Genomic DNA, 20,764 nt, shown 5'->3' with positions numbered 1-20,764 from the left:
AATGTGCTGCAGCAGTCAAAAAAGCAAACAGAATGTTAGGAATTATTAGGAAGGGAATGGTTAATAAAACAGAAAATATCATAATGTCTCTGTATCACTCCATGGTGAGACTGCACCTTGAATACTGTGTACAATTCTGGTCACAGCATCTCAAAAAAGATATAGTTGCGATGGAGAAGGCACAGAGAAGAGCAACCAAAATGATAAAGGGGATGGAACAGCTCCCCTATGAGGAAAGGCTGAAGAGGGATATTCAGCTTGGAGAAGAGACGGCTGAGGGGGGATATGATAGAGGTCTTTAAGATCATGAGAGGTCTTGAATGAGTAGATGTGAATTGGTTATTTATACCTTCGGATAATAGAAGGACTAGGAGCATTCCATGAAGTTAGCAAATAGCACATTTAAGACTAATAGGCGAAAATTCTTTTTCACTCAATGCACAATAAAGCTGTGGAATTTGTTGCCAGAGAATGTGGTTAGTGCAGTTAGTGTAGCTGGGTTCAAAAAAGGTTTGGATAAGTTCTTTGAGGAGAAGTCCATTAACGGCTATTAATCAGGTTTACTTAGGGAATAGCCACTGCTATTAATTGCATCAATAGCATGGGAACCTCTTGGTGTTTGGGTAATTGCCAGGTTCTTGTGGCCTGGTTTGGTCTCTATTGGAAACAGGATGCTGGGGTTGATGGACCTTTGGTATGACCCAGCATGGCAATTTTTTATGTTCTTAACAGCCTAGGGACTTGAAGAAGGCATGAGCTCAGACCCTCGTTTCTGGTTCTCCTCCCCGCCAATGATTGCTTTCTTTTCAAACAGGAAATACCTAGGGGAGAGGGAAGAAGAAGAGATGCCAGGACAATGTGCATATTTAAAAATATAAAGGTCAATATTTAAAAACCTGGAAACTGGATAATTTATTTGCTTAAAGCTAACTGGAGTTAGAGCATCCTGACAGAGAGGCTCCAATAAAAGGAAAAGTAGCACATGTGCCTATAAGAAAAGAACCACCAGAGTTAAAAGATTCCAAAATACCCCTGACAAGTGATAAGCAGATTGTTGAAACCAATGAAAACATACTTTGTAATGTCTGTATGCTAAAACCAGTATTCTAAAAGATGGGGGAGTTAGAGAGTAAAGCACTGAATGATGAGGTAGACATGATTGGCATCTCAGAGGCCTGGTGGAAGGAGAATGGCCAATGGGACAGTGCTATATCAGGGTACAAATTATATCGCAATGATATGGTGGTGGGATGGTGCTTTATGCTAGAGATGACAGAGTCCAACAGGATAAAGATCCTGCAGGAGACTAAAAGAAGAATTTTCAAAAGTTGTGCATGTAAAAATGAGAAGTTACACATGTAAAATAGAACATACGTGCGTACATGCTATTTCAGAAACCTCAACATACGTGCGTAAATCAGGGTCCATGAGTAAATGTCAGCGTGAAAAAAGGGGCGGGCCAGGGGCGATCCGCTTATGTAAGTTGCTCATGAGCTACTGATGGACTGGGTGAACTGGGAGACTAAGTGGTAAACTGGTTATTTCATTATTGTGCGCATGCTAGAAAATCTCATAATCCACACATGTAAAAGCCTTCTTAAGGGGATAAATGCATCTAAATAACCCGGTAAAATCTACTCGTGTATCCTTTAAAGTTGGAAGTAAAGCTATGTGTGTAAATTATTTACACACACTTATCTGGCTCAATTTGATGATCCAGCTAAGTAAATGAACAAGTAAGAGAGCCAGATAATTCTGAAAAGCAGTACTTAGATGGATAAATCTTAAAGCCCTACTTACAGGCCGAATCAGTAAGTTCGCGGGACAGCGGGCGAGCCCCGCTCTCCGGCGCCACACACAGGCCAGTATTCTGTGCACGCGTTCAGTAAACCAAAATATTTAAATTAGGCCCGCGGTAAAAAGAGGCACTAGGACACTAGTGTGGTCCCTAGCGCCTCTTTTTGGACAGGAGCGGTGGCTGTCAGCAGGTTTGACAGCCGACGCTCAATTTTTGCCGGTGTCAGTTCTCGAGCCCGCTGACAGCACGGGTTTGGAAACCGGATGCCGGCAAAATTGAGCGGTCCGGATTTTCAACCCGCGAGCCGCGGGCTGATTTTAAATTTTTTTCCTTTATTTTTTCTTTTTTACTTTTTTAACTTTGGGGGCCTCCGACTTAATATCGCCATGATATTAAGTCGGAGGATGCACAGAAAAGCAATTTTTACTGCTTTTCTGTGCACTTCCTGGCGCCAGGCAGAAATTACGCCTACCTTTGGGTAGGTGCTAATTTCTTAAAGTAAAATGTGCGGCTTGGTTGCACATTTTACTTTCTGTATCGCGCGGGAATGACTAATAGGGCCATCAACATGCATTTGCATGTTGTGGGCGCTATTAGTCTGGGGGGGGGGGGAGGGTTGGGCGCGCAATTTCGACGCACCTATTAACCCCTTACTGAATAAGGGGAAAAGCTAGCGGGGTTGAAAACGCACGTCCAAATACCAGTTAACAGTCCGCTTCACTGGAGCGCACTGTACTGTATCAGCCTGTTAGATGGCCTAATTCAGATAGCTGGATTTGTCTAATAGTGCTACTTAGCAGGCTAAATCGCAGTAATAATGGGAGATTTCAATTACCACAATTAAAGAGAGTGCAAAACAGCCCCAATGTTAGGCGAAATTTTTATGAATTCCCGTTGAGATGAGAAGTCCTACTTACAACATGCTAACCGTCTATGTGGATTTACAAGTTTATAATTTACCCCTGAGGAAGCTGCACAGCCATGTCGGTTGTAGGATTTTTTAAACACACTTGGGACTGTTTAGTCATCTTTTGGTGGAGGGAGGTGTTTGTTCAGGACCCAGACAAAATAACTAACTGCAATCTGTGCACAGCCAAACCAAATACTGGTCCTCATATCACACTGCAGACCAGGGATCCAACCACACCACAACCCCAAACTTGAAACAAGAAGGTCTCAAACCATACACAGTCAATGCTTCAAACTGTGCAGAGTCCAGACACAAAAATCACTCACCCATCCACAATCTGTGCTCGGACAAGACCTAAATCGCACACCAAATGCAAACTGCATACCGCTAGAACCAAAGCCACATTCCAGCATTAAACTGTGATCAGTCACAAGACAACACCAGTCCCTAATCAATTCTGTGCATGATCAGCCCAAACCAAACATCAAATCCAACATTAACAGAACCAAGGCCCAGAAGATTAGTTTAGTTTAGTTTGCGGTTTCAGTGGATCCCATTTCTTACAGTAAATCAATATAATGTAAAAAAACACCCCATAAATGAATATTAAATTCAGTGTTATCGTACAATTAATGTAGAACAAATACAGAAATACATCAATTAAATAGAAGGCAAAATACATCAAATTATAAAACATGAAATCTAAAATAAAATTAAGATAATGTAAACATGAACATGAGGAAATATTAAACAACAAATACATGTATCAGACTAAAATCAACATATAGAAATAAGTCCCTAAAAATAGACTTGGTAAATGGCCAAGTTTGAGTTGTTTCTAAACTTGATGGTCTGTCTTGAGTGGCAAGGACAAAGCAGAGGGCTCCACAGAGAAGGAGCAAGAAAGGTTAATGCCATCTCACGAGTGTGATTGAGAGCAATTTCCTTTGCTGAGGGGAGTTTTACAAGCTCAAGCTGGGAAGACCAGAAGGATCAATAAAGTTGAGATGAAATCATTAACTGAAGAGATAAGATGGAGTATGATAACATAATGCTTTAAGAGTTAGACAAAGGATCTTAAACTGAATATGAGAGGAAATAGGAAGCCAAGGAAGTTTCTGTAGGAGCGGGATCACGTAGTTACACTTATGTTTTACCAAAGATGAGTTTGGCTGAAGTATTTTCACTAACTGAAGATGATGAATTGAATGAAGACTGAGATCATCCTCAATATTTGCACAAACTAAAAACCGAGATCACATACCAAGCGCAACTGTGCATAGTCAGGACACAACCCATATGATTCCTAAACCCAATCTGTGCAGAACCAAGAGCCAAACCACATCCCAAACCCAAACTGTGCATTGTGAAGACCCAAACTACATTCCAAATCTAATCTGTGCAGAGACAAGAAAAGATCCAAACAACCCACCAAACTCAGATTTAGCACAGCCAAGACCCTAAACACACTACAACCCAAAGCTGGGAACAAACAAAGCCCAAAATACACGGCAGTCCCTCAGAATACATTTTTTATAAATATATGCTTCCTTACCCCTGACAGGATATAGGCTTCGGCATCTCTGTAAATGGGAGCTCGGGAGAGGTGTATTCAGAGTGAACCACGAACGTTCCTCCGATGATGATGTCTCCAGCTCTGGAAAAGGCATCCATGCTCCAGCTCTTGAGGATGCAGCTCATCTGTGGAGACCCAGTGCCTATAGGCGGGGAGAGGAGGAGAAGGAGCAGAGACATACACAAGTGCATTTTAAGTTTTACCACTGAAAATATTTCTAGAAAAGATTCACAGCGCCTGTAACATGCACATTGACTTTGACCTATATTCCAAAAAATAATGGGAACTTAAAATCCCCCAGATTCTAGAAAAGATGTTTTGTATTCCAAAGAAACTAGAGCACAGAAAGTTTGTTCTGTTGCACTGCCAGCCTTGTTAAGTTAGTCTGCCCGAAATCAGGATCTTCTGAAAACAGTTCCCAATCACGCATTATTTGGCACAGCAGCTCCTCTCACTGGTTTGTTCCTCTTTGCCTTTCAGCCATCACTAAAGTGAATGTCCCTGCCCTGAAGGCCACTTTCCCCTTGCCCCAGCTATTACCGAGCCAGGGTCTTAGCAAGGAGTTAGAGACACTCTCCCCTCTTATTCAGTGCTGCATCAGCATCCCAGCAAAGAGTTAGGACCCTCTTCCTGGAAATGCTCTGCTTTTGATGTGATTTTATCTAAGGTATTTTCTGCCATATGAATATTAATGGTCACAGGGCATGTGGTGCCAGCACAGGAGCACTGGCTGCATGCTAATTCAGGCCAGCAGTGGCATCTTGGTTGTCTAAATTCCTCCTTTAGTTTCTGCCCGATAAGACAAATCTTCCCTTTCACTAGCAGAGCAGTGAGTGAGCAGGGGTCTTTGTTGCAGGGTGAAGTTTTATAACTTGTTATTCAGTGACAGCTGCACTCCTCATTGTTAGGGGAAATATCAACAAGACATTTCACATCCTCTCGAGTCTCATCTGCCCTTTCATTTTCCATAACTTGTGAATTACTATGTTTCTGATAATAAGGGGTTTACTGTAACAACAGTAATATCAATAATAACAGAGTGATAAATTTTAATTCCTTAGGGAAGAAGACAAGAAGTCAGGGGAATGACTGCTGAAGGAGGAACAGAAATGATGGAATGCGGATAGGAATTATGCAGCGATTTAGCAGGACAGAGAAACAAACCCAGAAACAGACAGAAAGATGTCTCCTTATTCTCCTCTCTAAGAACATAGGAAGTGCCATGCTGGGTAAGACCTTGGTCCATCGAGCCCAGCATCCTGTCTCAGACAGTGACTAGTCCGGCTCACAACTACCCGGCATATCTCCAATATTTATTTCTTATAGTACCCCGGCATATCTCCAATATTTATTTTTATATCTCACTCCCAGGGATAAGCACCGGCTTTCCCAAGTCTGTCTGGCCAATGTTTATGGACTTTGCTTTCAGGAAATTAGTCTTTCCTCTTTTGAGCCTCACTATCAGGCCGATACATGTATCAGACTAAAATCAACATACAGAAATAAGTCCTTATAAATAGACTTTGGTAAATGGTCAAGTTTGAATTGTTTCCTTCCCTCCCTATCCGCTCTCCTGTCCTCCCCCATGACTAGAAGATTTTCACCTCATAGTTTACTCCCCCCACTTTGTCCTAAAAGAAAAAATACCTATTTTGCCCTGGTAAAGATAGCTTTGGAGGAGAAAGGCAGATACCAGCTGTCTCCCCCCAATTCCCCTTCCCTTGACCCAGCCCAAATAGCATAGAAATCATCAAATTGAAAAGAAAGCATTTTCCAACTTTTGTGTCTCTGGTTAAATTTCCACTCACTCTCTATTTACTCTGGGGCTTCTTTTCATTTTATCTGTGCCTCCTCATTCTTTGTCTATTAAAACGATTGCAAAATCCTCCACATTTCTTGAGCATTTTTAAATCATTTCTGTTGTGTTTCAATAGAACAAGCAGACTTTTCTACATGAGGACCAGAAAGTACATGAATAGGAGGGATGTGAATCATTTTTCTGACGACTGAATATCGGAAGATATTTTCAAACTCGTCAGAATTCGGGGGGCCCCCGAACCCGATAGGAAAAACCCCACAACAATGTTTCATGGGGGTCTCTTATCATTTTGGGGGGGGGGCGGGAAGAAAGGGGTACTTAAAAATAAACCCCAAACCCACCCCCGACCCTTTAAATTTAATCCTTTTTGCATCCCCCCACCCCTCCTGACCCCCCCCTCCCAAAATTTTTAAAGTACCGGGTGGTCCGTGCCATCTATTGCTCCTGCTATGTGACAGGGGCCGGCCAATGGCACGGATACCCTGTCACATGCTAAGGGCAAAGGGCCATTCTCTGAAATGCTCCCTGTTCCACGCGCAGGTCACCAGAGGCAGGCAGAGCTCCAGAGTCTCAATGCGTGGATGAGACGATGGTGCAAGGAAGAGGGATTCAGTTTTGTTAGGAACTGGGGAACCTTTTGGGGAAGGGGGAGTCTCTTCCGAAGGGATGGGCTCCACCTTAACCAGGGTGGAACCAGACTGCTGGCGCTAACCTTTAAAAAGGAGATAGAGCAGCTTTTAAACTAGAACAAAGGGGAAAGCCGACAGTCGCTCAGCAGTGCATGGTTCGGAGAGAGGTATCTTTAAAGGATACTAATGATGCATTAGAATTAGGGCATCCCGACAGTGAGGTTCCAATAATTAGAAAAGTAGTCCAAGTGCCTGTAACTAAAAACTCACCTGAGCTAAAAATTTCTAACTTATCCCTATCAATTAAAAAGCAGAATAAAAATACAAACAAAAAACAAACTTTGAAATGTTTGTATGCTAATGCCAGAAGTCTAAGAAGTAAGATGGGAGAATTAGAATGTATAGCAGTGAATGATGAAATAGACTTAATTGGCATCTCAGAGACATGGTGGAAGGAGGATAACCAACGGGACAGTGCTATAAGGGGGTACAAATTATATCGCAATGACAGAGAGGAGCATCCGGGAGGCAGGGTGGTGCTTTATGTCCAGCATGGCATAGAGTCCAACAGGATAAAGATCCTGCATGAGACTAAATGCACAATCGAATCTTTATGGGTAGAAATCCCTTGTGTGTCAGGGAAGACTACAGTGATAGGGGTATACTACCGTCCACCTGGTCAAGATGGTGAGATGGACAGTGAAATGCTAAGAGAAATTAGGGAAGCTAACCCAAATTGGTAGTGCAGTAATAATGGGAGACTTCAATTACCCCAATATAGACTGGGTAAATGTATCATCGGGTCACACTAGAGAGATAACGTTCCTGGATGGAATAAATGATAGCTTTATGGAACAATTGGTTCAGGAACCGACGAGAGAGGGAGCAATTTTAGATCTAATTCTCAGTGGAGCACAGGACTTGGTGAGAGAGGTAACGGTGGTGGGGCCGCTTGGCAATAGTGATCATAATATGATCAAATTTGATTTAATGACTGGAAAAGGAACAGTGTGCAAATCCAAGGCTCTCGTGCTAAACTTTCAAAAGGGAAACTTTGGCAAAATGAGAAAAATTGTTAGAAAAAACTGAAAGGAGCAGCTACAAAAGTAAAAAATGTCCAAGAGGCGTGGTCATTGTTAAAAAATACCATTCTAGAAGCACAGTCCAGATGTATTCCACACATTAAGAAAGGTGGAAAGAAGGCAAAATGATTACCGGCATGGTTAAAAGGGGAGGTGAAAGAAGCTATTTTAGCCAAAAGATCTTCATTCAAAAATTGGAAGAAGGATCCAACAGAAGAAAATAGGATAAAACATAAACATTGGCAAGTTAAATGTAAGACATTGATAAGACAGGCTAAGAGAGAATTTGAAAAGAAGTTGGCTGTAGAGGCAAAAACTCACAGTAAAAACTTTTTTAAATATATCCGAAGCAGAAAGCCTGTGAGGGAGTCAGTTGGACCGTTAGATGATCGAGGGGTTAAAGGGCCACTTAGAGAAGATAAGGCCATCGCGGAAAGATTAAATGATTTCTTTGCTTCGGTGTTTACTGAAGAGGATGTTGGGGAGGTACCCGTAATGGAGAAGGTTTTCATGGGTAATGATTCAGATGGACTGAATCAAATCACGGTGAACCTAGAAGATGTGGTAGGCCTGATTGACAAACTGAAGAGTAGTAAATCACCTGGACCGGATGGTATACACCCCAGAGTTCTGAAGGAATTAAAAAATGAAATTTCAGACCTATTAGTAAAAATTTGTAACTTATCATTAAAATCATCCATTGTACCTGAAGACTGGAGGATAGCAAATGTAACCCCAATATTTAAAAAGGGCTCCAGGGGCGATCCGGGAAACTACAGACCGGTTAGCCTGACTTCAGTGGCAGGAAAAATAGTGGAAAGTATTCTAAACATCAAAATCACAGAACATATTGAAAGTCATGGTTTAATGGAACAAAGTCAGCATGGCTTTACCCAGGGCAAGTCTTGCCTCACAAATCTGCTTCACTTTTTTGAAGGAGTTAATAAACATGTGGATAAAGGTGAACCGGTAGATATAGTATACTTGGATTTTCAGAAGGCGTTTGACAAAGTTCCTCATGAGAGGCTTCTAGGAAAAGTAAAAAGTCATGGGATAGGTGGCGATGTCCTTTCGTGGATTGCAAACTGGCTAAAAGACAGGAAACAGAGAGTAGGATTAAATGGGCAATTTTCTCAGTGGAAGGGAGTGGACAGTGGAGTGCCTCAGGGATCTGTATTGGGACCCTTACTGTTCAATATATTTATAAATGATCTGGAAAGAAATACGACGAGTGAGATAATCAAATTTGCAGATGACACAAAATTGTTCAGAGTAGTTAAATCACAAGCAGATTGTGATAAATTGCAGGAAGACCCTTGTGAGACTGGAAAATTGGGCATCCAAATGGCAGATGAAATTTAATGTGGATAAGTGCAAGGTGATGCATATAGGGAAAATAACCCATGCTATAATTAGACAATGTTGGGTTCCATATTAGGTGCTACAACCCAACAAAGAGATCTAGGTGTCATAGTGGATAACACATTGAAATCGTCGGTGCAGTGTGCTGTGGCAGTCAAAAAAGCAAACAGAATGTTGGGAATTATTAGAAAAGGAATGATGAATAAAACGGAAAATGTCATAATGCCTCTGTATCGCTCCATGGTGAGACTGCACCTTGAATCCTGTGTACAATTCTGGTCGCCGCATCTCAAAAAAGATATAATTGCGATGGAGAAGGTACAGAGAAGGGCTACCAAAATGATAAGGGGAATGGAACAACTCCCCTATGAGGAAAGACTAAAGAGGTTAGGACTTTTCAGCTTGGAGAAGAGACGACTGAGGGGGGATATGATAGAGGTGTTTAAAATCATGAGAGGTCTAGAACGGGTAGATGTGAATCGGTTATTTACTCTTTCGGATAGTAGAAAGACTAGGGGGCACTCCATGAAGTTAGCATGGGGCACATTTAAAACTAATCGGAGAAAGTTCTTTTTTACTCAACGCACAATTAAACTCTGGAATTTGTTGCCAGAGAATGTGGTTAGTGCAGTTAGTATAGCTGTGTTTAAAAAAGGATTGGATAAGTTCTTGGAGGAGAAGTCCATTACCTGCTATTAAGTTCACTTAGAGAATAGCCACTGCCATTAGCAATAGTTACATGGAATAGACTTAGTTTTTGGGTACTTGCCAGGTTCTTATGGCCTGGATTGGCCACTGTTGGAAACAGGATGCTGGGCTTGATGGACCCTTGGTCTGACCCAGTATGGCATTTTCTTATGTTCTTAAAGAAATAAAATTTGCACTCCAGTTCCCAGCACTCCTAAAAGTTTGGGTTGATGGTAAAACACAATCTTTCACCACGCTGGAAGAGGCCCAAAAGCTCTTACAGCAAGGAGCGAAATAAGTAAAGTAAACTGTTAGCGTCTCCAAGTTAAGAGCACAGGTTACAAAGTTGCAACTTTCTCTGTGATATTTTGTTTTCTTTTACCTGGACAATCTTTGTTCATAGTTGGACATGTGAAAACTCAGTTCAAATTTATTAACACTTATGAAGATACACTGGCCCAGCCGGAATGGGTTACAGTATTTGGGAAGTACAAAACATTGCTGGAATGGGTGCTGGAAAAGGCCTGCAGCCTGCTAACAATGATGGCGCCTCCACCAGATGGAGTCTCATCTGAGGACAGTGCATCACCTTACAATATCCTGAACGGAGCCTGCCAGCGGTTGAGATTTGCTGCGGAACCTACCGAGCGGCAGAAGAGTTATAGATCAGTCTTGGGCAGCGGGGTGCCCGTACACCCCAACACTAGACCCCAGCTCCCCGCTACGTGCAGAGGGAGGAGAACTGTTTGTTGTTGATTTGATGTTGGGGATGGGGGGGAGGAGGGAGGAGGGAGGGATATATGGGGTAAAGGGGTAAAGGAGGGTGACACAGAATGGCAAAGGAGGCTGTGCTTGGAGAATGTATCTTTTGGTGATGGGATGGCTGTGTGAGTGATGATTAGACACAGGGATGGGAGGGTGTGGGGGCTGGGAACAGCAACAGCGATGGTGTTCGCCATGATTTTCCTGAGGGCTTCCTAGGGTGCGTGCGCGCACGCCACCTACGTCTTTATCCACGTCATGGCGGGAACCTCGGGGGCTTCTCCTCTGAGTGACGTCATCACATCCTGGTATTTAGCCTGCCCTCTTTTACTAACAAACCGAGTTAGCAAGGATTGGATTGCCTCCTGTCTATGCTGCTTTGCGGCTTCCTAGCTGCCACAGGAAGCTGTCTCTCTGCCCTTCGGGGTAATTCATCGCTAACCTGGGTGCCCGCTCCTCAGGGGCCTTTATGCTGTCTTAAAGGTACCTATCTGGGATATCGGGTACTCGCTCCTCGAGGGCCTGTTCTTCCTACTCTGGTGCCTAATACTGATCTAATTCTGCCTGCCAGGATCTTCATCAATAGAGCTATCTCCCTCAGTGAGTAATTAACCTTGTCAGTCTGTCTCACCTCCAGCTTCAGCACTCAGAGTCTGCATCCGGGATTTCCTTTACTACCTTGCGCTGCCTACCATCTTCTCGAGTGTGGGACTGGACTCTTCTGCTGAGGACCCCTGGAATACTTCTACTGGGTTACGTCTACTGGGTTACGTCACTGCTGCTGCTCCCTGGTCAGTACCACCAAGCTGTATAATAAATACAAATTCTCTGTGTCTGCATGTATAGAGTCTAGCCTAGTACTGCGGTTCCTCACGGGGCTCATCCCCGTGGGAGTGGCCATCACCGCAGTACCCAGGAATCCACTCCAATACCTCAAAACCATAACATCAGGAAGGGGAAATTCAACGTTTCTGAGATGGAAGGGGTATGGTTTGCAATATCTGTATCAAATGGTACACCCTGACACAGGAATTATGTATAGTTTCCTGGACCTGCAACAAAGGTTTTTGATTCCCAAAGCCAACTTCTTTGCATATCTGCAGCTCAGCCATTTTTTGCATTCACAAAAAGACATCTTATAACCAAAGAGATTCCAATCTCTTCTCACACTCACGGAAACCAGACAAAAAAAGGTATTTTACAAGGCCCTACAGGTGGATCAGACATCTGACAACTTGACACCAATTTATATAAAGTGGACAGCATGGTCTTCATATCATCTATCTTTTGAAGACTTTAAGGCTGCTTACTTAGGCATTAATGATATCACGACCAATGAGCTTCTGAGGGAGACCCAATATAAATTCTTATGGCAAGGGTACGTATCCCAGGCACAGGCTTACAAATTTAAATTGTCCAATTCGGCTGGTTGTAAAACGTGTGGACAGCGCGAATGTTCATACACTCATTGTTTTTGGGAGTGCCCGAAGATCAAAGCCCTCTGGAAGGATATAATGCAGAGATGCTCGGGGATATGGCAATGTTCCTTACCAGATGACTCCGAAACATGGCTATTTGGGGTCCCACAGAGAACATCGCCGATGGAATCCAGAACTCCTGGCTTTTATAACAAAAGTGGCGCTGGTAGGCAAAAAGTTATCCTGGCAGGTTGGCTCTCAGATAAAGCGCCAGACATTGAACATCGGTTTCAAAGAATGTTGAACCTCAGTTCCCATGAATACCAAATAGCACAAACTTTATCTACAAAAGGCAGAGTGACACTGACTAGGATTTGGAAGAATTTTCTTGAACCCCTGGAGCCAAGATGCCTACCGTCCAACTCACCATCCAATCCCTCATGAACAGACCTTAGTAGAAATCCCCAGAATGTTCTCAACCACTATACCAGTCGCAGACCAGTATGGGCTGGCTGCTTTATTGGCTTTGACCACTCGTATGAACAGCCATCTTGGTACTGCTATCATAGGCACTGCTAACTAGTAATGTCATCTAAGGTGACTTTACCCCAATGCATTTGTAAATTAGAGTAATTGCGGGGGGGGGGGGGGGGGGGGGGGGGAAGGGTCAGGGAGAGCACACCAAGGTTTTAGTTAGTGGTGTTGGTCAAAGACGGGGAACCAGACGATATGGCTAACCTCCCTTAGGGTAAAAATAAAAAAAAACCCAATTGGAGTTGTGTACAAGCTTGAAAGAGAGAATAGTTGTATGCTATTGTACCACATGAGGATGGCATATGTACCCTTTTACTGTGGTCTTGCTATGTATTTGAGCTGTACCGTTTATAGTTGTATGTTCCTTATAACTTTAATAAACAGAAGAATAAAAAAAAAAAAAGATGGATGCTAACATGTATGTTCCAGCAAAGAAACACTGTCTCAGCAGAGAAAAACAATATAAGAACTTTGACCAGCACAACAATGCTACCCCAGCTTATCAGATCAGCTCATTGACTATAATCTCCTTTCTAAATAAAAAGTAAGCAGCCCTAGGACAGTCGGGGCAGAAATTCAAAAGCACCTTAATCCCCCAGATCAGAAAACACAGCCTGTGCAAGGACAGTTCATCGAACACAAGCATTGACCCCGTCAATGAAAGAGGGGGAAGCATCTTAAGGAAGAAAATTGCTGACATGACAAGACAGCACTGGTCAAGACGTGACTGGACACAGTCCAGTGTCACCATATGGTAAGAGCTATGACCCTCCCCATGGAAAAGGGGGAGGTCAGTGATTTGAAATGCAACAACACCATCTGCCTGCTGCTTGACTATGCATGAACTTTGTGCATAGTCACCAGCTGACTGTTATAAGAAAGGGCAAACAAGAAAAAAAGGACACCTGATGACACAGAGGCATCAACTCTGCCCTTCCCTGTGTTGAGGAGGTAGAGGACTGGGAGTGTCTGGGGAAACTGGAGAGAAAAAAGCCCTGCCTGATATTGGGCTGATTGCCACAAAACCAGAGATGGCACCCAAGCTGAGAGACTTCTCCTCAGCCCAGCCATTACCAGGGACCAAGGAAGCAAGCTCTTTCCCTCGAGACGGTTCCTGAGATTGCCAGCCAGAGACTGCTCTAGAGGTAAACAGAAGGGAATCTCCCAGAGTTGGGTGGGGCTAACAGGTTAGTTACCTTTATTAATACTCTACACAGGCTAAGGTTTCTAGCACATGTCAGTCCACTAATGATGCAGAGCTTTATTTAGTATAAACCGATGCTAAATAGCAAGGACTTTAGACATTGTAGTTATTTTCTTCTAAATGCTAGTCCTGAAAAGTCTGACAAATAAATATCTAATTCTGAGGATAAAACACGAGGTCTTTTCTGAACTATTTGGATTGTGTAATTGTAGGAAGTAGTAGACAGAACTGTCTGTAGCACTGCCAGTCCCAATATGTGTATGAGGTGCTCAGTAGCAAATAGATTTCCGAACCCCTAATACGGCATACACTCCTCTCAGCCAATCAGTGTTCACTTCTATAAAAAACTAATGCCCCTTTGTTGACATCTGCCTTAGCTCTGCCCAACCATGCCCTTTTTTATCCCTTTTTGATGATGTCATATCCAGACATTCCCCTTTTTGATGACATAAACCAGAACCATAAATATATTTTTCAAGATGGTGGCAGGTGCCTGTGGACAGGAAATGACACACAACCAATATAGCGCCTATTGTCTCAGGCCCTGGAAATGCCAAAACAACCATGCTTGCGCTGTAAAACCAAAACAAATGGAGGAAACTTAGGTGGGGAGATTCAAAATATCACATTTATTTTACAATGTACATGATATAATGTGAGTTAGAGGCCTATCGGGGATTGATGTATCTCCCTGTTAGTTTGTACCTGAGGCAATGATGAAGTGACTTGCCAAATTCACACAGAGTGGCAGTGGGTTGCCATGGTTTTGTAACCTATTGCTCTAACCACTTCATAATAGGCAGATCTGGATGTATATAATTATTTCTATAAGGCCCATATCTCCTTCAGCTCCTGAAATATACAATCGCAGCACATACTGATTCTTATAGATTGCATGCATGATGCACATGAAGACGTTTTCTTGTTCTCACATCCAGCTCTTTAGATCTTTAACCGGTCTAATCTCCTATTCCACAACTATAGGAGAGAGCCAGAATGGGAAGCTGATCGATAGCTTTTATCTCATTTCATGCTGTTAAAGAACTTTCAAAATCAGTTTCAATCTCCAAGCTCTAAGATTTTTTACAGATTCATTCTCTCAGTAACTTGTGCTGAATTTGTGCACCTCCATCTGCTTCTTGACCTTTGTATCCACCTTCCTGCTCAGGTTATTTTGTGCTACAGTCCTCAGTCAGACATGCGTTTCCACAGTCAGTAGGTGCGACGTCTGTGCCAAGACAAGCTCTGCGTGACCCGCAGTCCTCGGCACTGTTCCTTGTCCTTTGTGAGACTGCTGCTGTCACTGCTGGAGAATGTCAGGACATTCTTGCCAGGAAGTTAATAGCAATTAGCACCTGCTTGTAGTATAGCTAAAGTGTTCATTATTATCATTGCTATTTTCTCTCTTTGTCTGGTGTATGTCGTGTGGGCTCATTCTCAGAAGTCTCTATATATCTATTCTAATTCTTATAAAACTTATACATTAGATATCCTGCCGGGCTTTATTGAAAAGCTACATTAACATCAGATTCTACTAAATTATAGCATAACTTTATAAATTTACAACCCCCGTCTACCTTATCCGTTGAATGAAAATAACGTGTCATTCAAAATAGCCACATATTGGTGGTTAATGGTGAGGATACCAACAGGAAATCCGCTACTTATACTCATCTCATACTGACTATTGCAACTTTATTATAACATCTAAAAAGGATTCCCACTCAGTAACTTGATTCAGTCCAAAGGGATGAGTCATTTTGTATTTGAAAATGAAAGCTTGCTCTTTTCGCTGCAAATGCAATGACACTGCTTTCCCTTGTCATAGGCATATATTGAATAATAAAACAATGTAAACGAATAGAATAGCAAAGGTATTGCATTAGTGTTTAGATATGACTTAGGGAATTATATGGAAACATGGTTGGGTGACAATAAATTTTGGTAGTTCAGTCCATGATGGTAATTGTAGAATAAATTATGATTTATTTATTTATTGATTTATTTATTTATTTATTTATATTTTCTTTATACCGACCTTCATGAAAAATATCATATCAAATCGGTTTACAATGAACAGTGTGACAAGAAACCTTAACCTTAACAAAAACAAGTTGCAGGAAAGTTACAATAAAACAGGGGGGTACTGGGGTAGGGAGAAGAAGACGCTAGCAGCGGAAAAAGTAACTCAGTAACAATAACGGTGCTGTAATAGTGACTTTGCTGAAGATTGTCCTAGTTACCAGTCTAATATCCACGACCTATTCTATAACCTAGCTGGTGCTGGTTTAGTTATAGGAAGGCTTGACGAAATAGCCAGGTCTTGAGCTTTTTTCCTGAATGTCCGCAAACAAGGTTCCTGTCTGAGCTCCGGGGGGGATGGCATTCCATATGCTAGTCCCGCTGTCGAGAAGACCCGTTCTCTAGTGGTTGTTAGCTGGGTGGATTTATTGGGGGCGGCGTGTAGGGATCCTTTGTATACTTCCCTGATAGGTCTGGAGGATGTGTGGAGCCTGAGTGGGAGTTGCAAGTCTAAGGGTACTGGTGGTGAATAGTTTTGTGGATAATAGACAGGGCTTTGTGCATGACTCTAAAGCTTATAGGCACCCAATGCAGATCTCTGTGGAAAATATATTTTGGAAAATGGTTTTTTATTTATGTTTAGTGGTAATGCATGACTTAATAATTAAGCCTTTAAGAAAGCTGCATTGATGCAAAGTTGTAAATCAGAATGGGACTGCGTGACGATCAGCCAAGAGGATTTTCTCATTGAAGCCTGTGATAGGGTGAAATGAGGGCCTTTGGAGGGGTTCCTTCCACATCTTACAGCAGCGAGTGAGGGATTGTGCTTCCTTATTATAGCAAGATGAACTTCTGTGGTTGAACTGAGACTTGTGTGGTGCTCTGACACCCTACAGTAGCAAGTGATGCACTTTTCAATAGGCATCGCTCATTTACTGCATATGAACATTTGCGGATAAAAAGGGACCTGGTGCTTGCCACTTGATCTGCTTATTACATCTCCATAGCAGTGAGAGATGAACAGTAAAAACATGGATTTGGTTCTTTTAAGCAATGCGATTTTTTGTGGATAAATAGAAATATATAGATCCAATAGATTTTATATTTATTGTACATAGTATGAGTGCTGGAGTGAATGGAATGAAATTTTGGTTTTGTGGAATTTGTTGATTTATAAGATTTATACAAAAATGTTTTGATATATAGAATGGATTAAAATAAAACTTTTGAAATTCTAAAAACAAATCTACATTAATATAAATTAATCTCTAAGGAGCCCATTAGAAGTAACTTGTAATATAGGAAAAACTGGTCCAAAATTTTTTAACTGGGAAGTGGTCTAATATATATACCCCCCCAAAAAAAACAAAATAATATTTCCCTTAATATATATAATTATTATTGAACTACTGTTCCAATGATTACAAAACAAATTTTATTGACTGCATTAAATGTCGTCAAACCTGTCTGTTGCCCTCTCTTCTATGTGGAAAATCCTCTAATTGTATTAGTGTTTTATATGAAACAGCTCCCACAACACCCACTCACACACACATACCATCCTAAAAACAATATCCCTGCAGGTCCCAATGACACCTGTTGTTTTTTAAATATACAAGAATACTTCCCAGCCTAAGCATGTGCTATATTATACAAGATAGTAGGCCCCAGCTGTTTTCTCAGACTCATTCTGCCACAAGCCCCTGTTCTGGACTAATGAATGTTCTATGTTTTTTATGTCTCTGCATTTTCATGGAGATCAGTTCCAAGTTCAAAAATAGGTTCCAACCAGTTCTAAAGCTGATGGATGAACAAACAATCTCTACCAAAGCTTTTGTTTCACCTGTTTTGGGCTTTCTCTGGCGGAACAAAGGCTGTTGCAATGATCTTCACAAGGTAAATATTTATCCGGCTAAGTGGCAGTCATTGAACATAGCCGGATATGCAACGCTGCCACGTAGCAAGATAAGTCCCTATTTATCCGGTAAATGGTGCTAAATATCGCTCTCTTATGTAAATGTGTTAACTTTTAACTCACCTCCAGCTCTTTGATTTGAATTGAGGCAGTAAGAAAACCTCCATAAATGCAATCTTTCACAGATATATCTAAACATGTCTGGAAAATTAGAAAATCTCAACTTTTTCTTTTCTCATTATGTTAATTGTTTGTTTCTAAGACTTGTTTTAGGTCTTAGATATTCCTTGGTGTTTCTGTCAGGTCTCAGCAGAATGATGTAACATTTAGGGAAGAATATACAGGCAAGCAATCCAGCACTGGAACATAGAATGGCAAATATTTCCACGGCCACCATGTATTTCCCATGTGTGCTCAGGTATGCTGGGATGAAGGACAGCCAGACGCTAACAAACACGAAGCAGACTAAACGTGATGAGTGTTTTGCCTCATTGAAGCTTCCAGGGAGATTCCTTGCTAGAAAGGCTACTATGAAGCTCACAGTGGCTAGCAGGACCCATGTACCCCAGCATGCAATAGAAAAAAGAAGTTCTGTCCTTCATTACATCCAAAGATTATCTTCTCATTATTAAACTCTGTGCTTAATTCTGGGAATGGGGGAGAAAGCAGTAACCAAGGTGGCGCATACAATAACTTGGGACCGATGAACAAGAAAAGATAATGCAGTTTGGTATCGTGGACCCCCAGCCACTTCCTGACTGGATTGTTTGGCCTGTTCCCCTTAAAAGCAATGACAACAATTACAGTTTTGGCCAGAACAGAAGAGACACTGATGGAAAAGATGATTCCAAAGACAGTTTGTCGGAGCATGCAGGTCAGCTTCCTGGGACGGCCGATGAATATTAAAGAGCAGAGGAAACAGAGTATGAGAGCTAGGAGGAGAAGGTAACTCAGTCCACGGTTGTTGGCTTTGACTATGGCAGTGTCTCGGTGCTTGATAAAGATACACAGGACAAAAGCAGTGAGTAGAGAACAGAAGGCAGACAGGAGAGTCAGTGTTAGACCAAGTGGTTGATCAAAAGAGAGGAATTCAATCACTTTTGGGATGCATTGATCACGTTTCTCATTGGACCATTCATCTGTGGGACATTTCATGCAGTCAGTCATATCTACAAGGAAAAGATTTCTTTAACCTTCATTCAAAGACTCTGAGATCTGGATATAATCAGCAAAATCAGTTTTTGTTTCTTTCCCACAAATTAATTTCTGTATTATGACATTGTTATTTACTATATTCAGGGTGACATTTTGAAAACTGATTTATTTTAGAAGAGAAAAGAAAGGCTACAACAAAGCAGATCCCCAACCCCTTTTCGACTTCCCACTGTGATCCCTCTCCACGAAATCCCAAAAATGAGGACCTATATCAGAGTGGCTGAATATCTGGCTAAACATAGCTGGTCAAAGTTTGATTGGCTAGATTTGCATACTTAGTGGATCATTCACAATGCCGTGTTAAGCCATTTACTATGCAATAAATGCTATTTACCCTGTAGTAAAAGACCTAATGCGTGGATAACACGAGGTATTTCAAACACCATTTGTTAATGTGGATCTGGCACTGCTCACATGTAAAGGAGCTGATTATCATGGAAATACATACTAATCATTTCATAAATATCCCAAACTATGCAAAACAAATAACGCAGTTTGCTGAAAAAAGTCACAGGTCGCATTATTTAATTTTAAATTACCTACTATTGAAGAGTTGTGGCTAACTTCCCCTGGCATCACAGGGACATTAATGAACATCCTGATGCTCTCAGGCACTCTCTTAAAGGGGCCAATGGCCCTGAGTAAGTACGCCTCAGAAGTTGTTAAATAAACTCCAGTGGTATGCATAGACCCTGGTCCACTCCTCCCCTCTACCCTTGGAGACGACCAATGTTCAAAAATAAAACATAAGAACATAAGAGCTGCCATATTGGGTCAGACCAAAGATCCTTCAAGCCCAGCATCCTGTTTCCATTAGAGGCCTATCAGGTCACAAAGGGGTAGATAGATTTCATGCTGCTTATCTCAGTGGATATCTGTAACTCTACTTGAAAATGCTTTATGGACTTTTCCTCCAGGAACTAGTCCAAACCTCTTTTTAGATGCCGCTACACTAATAGCTTTCACCACATCCTCTGGGAATGAATTCCAGAGTTTAATTATGCATTGAATAAAAAAATGTTTTTTCTTATTAGTTTTAAATGTATCACTAGTAGCTTAATTGTAAAAAAGTTTAAAAGTTAGTTCCTTCCCTTTATTAAAACAATCTAGCCCAGGACTCCCACTTTCCACCCTAGCCAGCTCCCAAGACCACCTCCTTACTTACATATGAATTCCTGGTGGTCCAGTGGGGCTCAGAGCAGTCCCTACACTTTGGGCCCAGAGGTCGCCATTTTTCAAAATGATGCTGTCTGGTTCCTTGCCTCTATGATGGGGTAAAGGACCAACTAGTGCCATTTTGAAAAATGGTGGCCACCAGGCCAGAGCCTAGTGGGTGCTCCGGGCACCCACTGAACCAATGAGGGCCTCATTTGTGAGAAAAGGGGTGATGTGGGAGAACATAAGAAATTGCCAAGCTGGGTCAGACCAAGGGTCCATCAAGCCCAGCATCCTGTTTCCAACAGAGGCCAAACCAGGCCACAAGAATCTGGCAAGTATCCAAACACCAAGAAGATCCCATGCTACTGATGCAATTAATAGCAGTGGCTATTCCCTAAGTAAACTTGATTAATAGCCCTTACTAGATTTCTCCTCCAAGAACTTATCCAAACCTTTTTTGAACCCAGCTACACTAACTGCACTAACCACATCCTCTGGCAACAAATTCCAGAGCTTTATTGTGCGTTGAGTGAAAAAGACTTTTCTCCGATTAATCTTAAATGTGCTACTTGCTAACTTCATGGAATGCTCCCTAGTCCTTCTATTATCCGAAAGTGTAAATAACCACTTCACATCTACTCGTTCAAGACCTCTTATGATCTTAAAGACCTCT

The 20,764-nt window shown here is 41.9% G+C and overlaps 1 protein-coding gene across 1 annotated transcript in view; it reads right to left on the bottom strand.

Moving 5' to 3' along the window:
- Positions 1-733: 733 nt before the first annotated feature.
- The window catches only part of LOC115083177 (vomeronasal type-2 receptor 1-like), a 174,888-nt gene continuing 154,857 nt past the window's right edge, over positions 734-20,764 (bottom strand). Inside the window, 4 exon segments of the mRNA XM_029586983.1 lie at positions 734-821; positions 4,264-4,426; positions 17,983-18,271; positions 18,274-18,887. Of these exon segments, the coding sequence (XP_029442843.1) occupies positions 734-821; positions 4,264-4,426; positions 17,983-18,271; positions 18,274-18,887 (1,154 nt within the window).

Source organism: Rhinatrema bivittatum, chromosome 2, assembly GCF_901001135.1.
Source record: "Rhinatrema bivittatum chromosome 2, aRhiBiv1.1, whole genome shotgun sequence".
Classification (NCBI taxonomy): domain Eukaryota; kingdom Metazoa; phylum Chordata; class Amphibia; order Gymnophiona; family Rhinatrematidae; genus Rhinatrema; species Rhinatrema bivittatum.
This window is presented reverse-complemented; position numbering and strand designations above follow the sequence as displayed.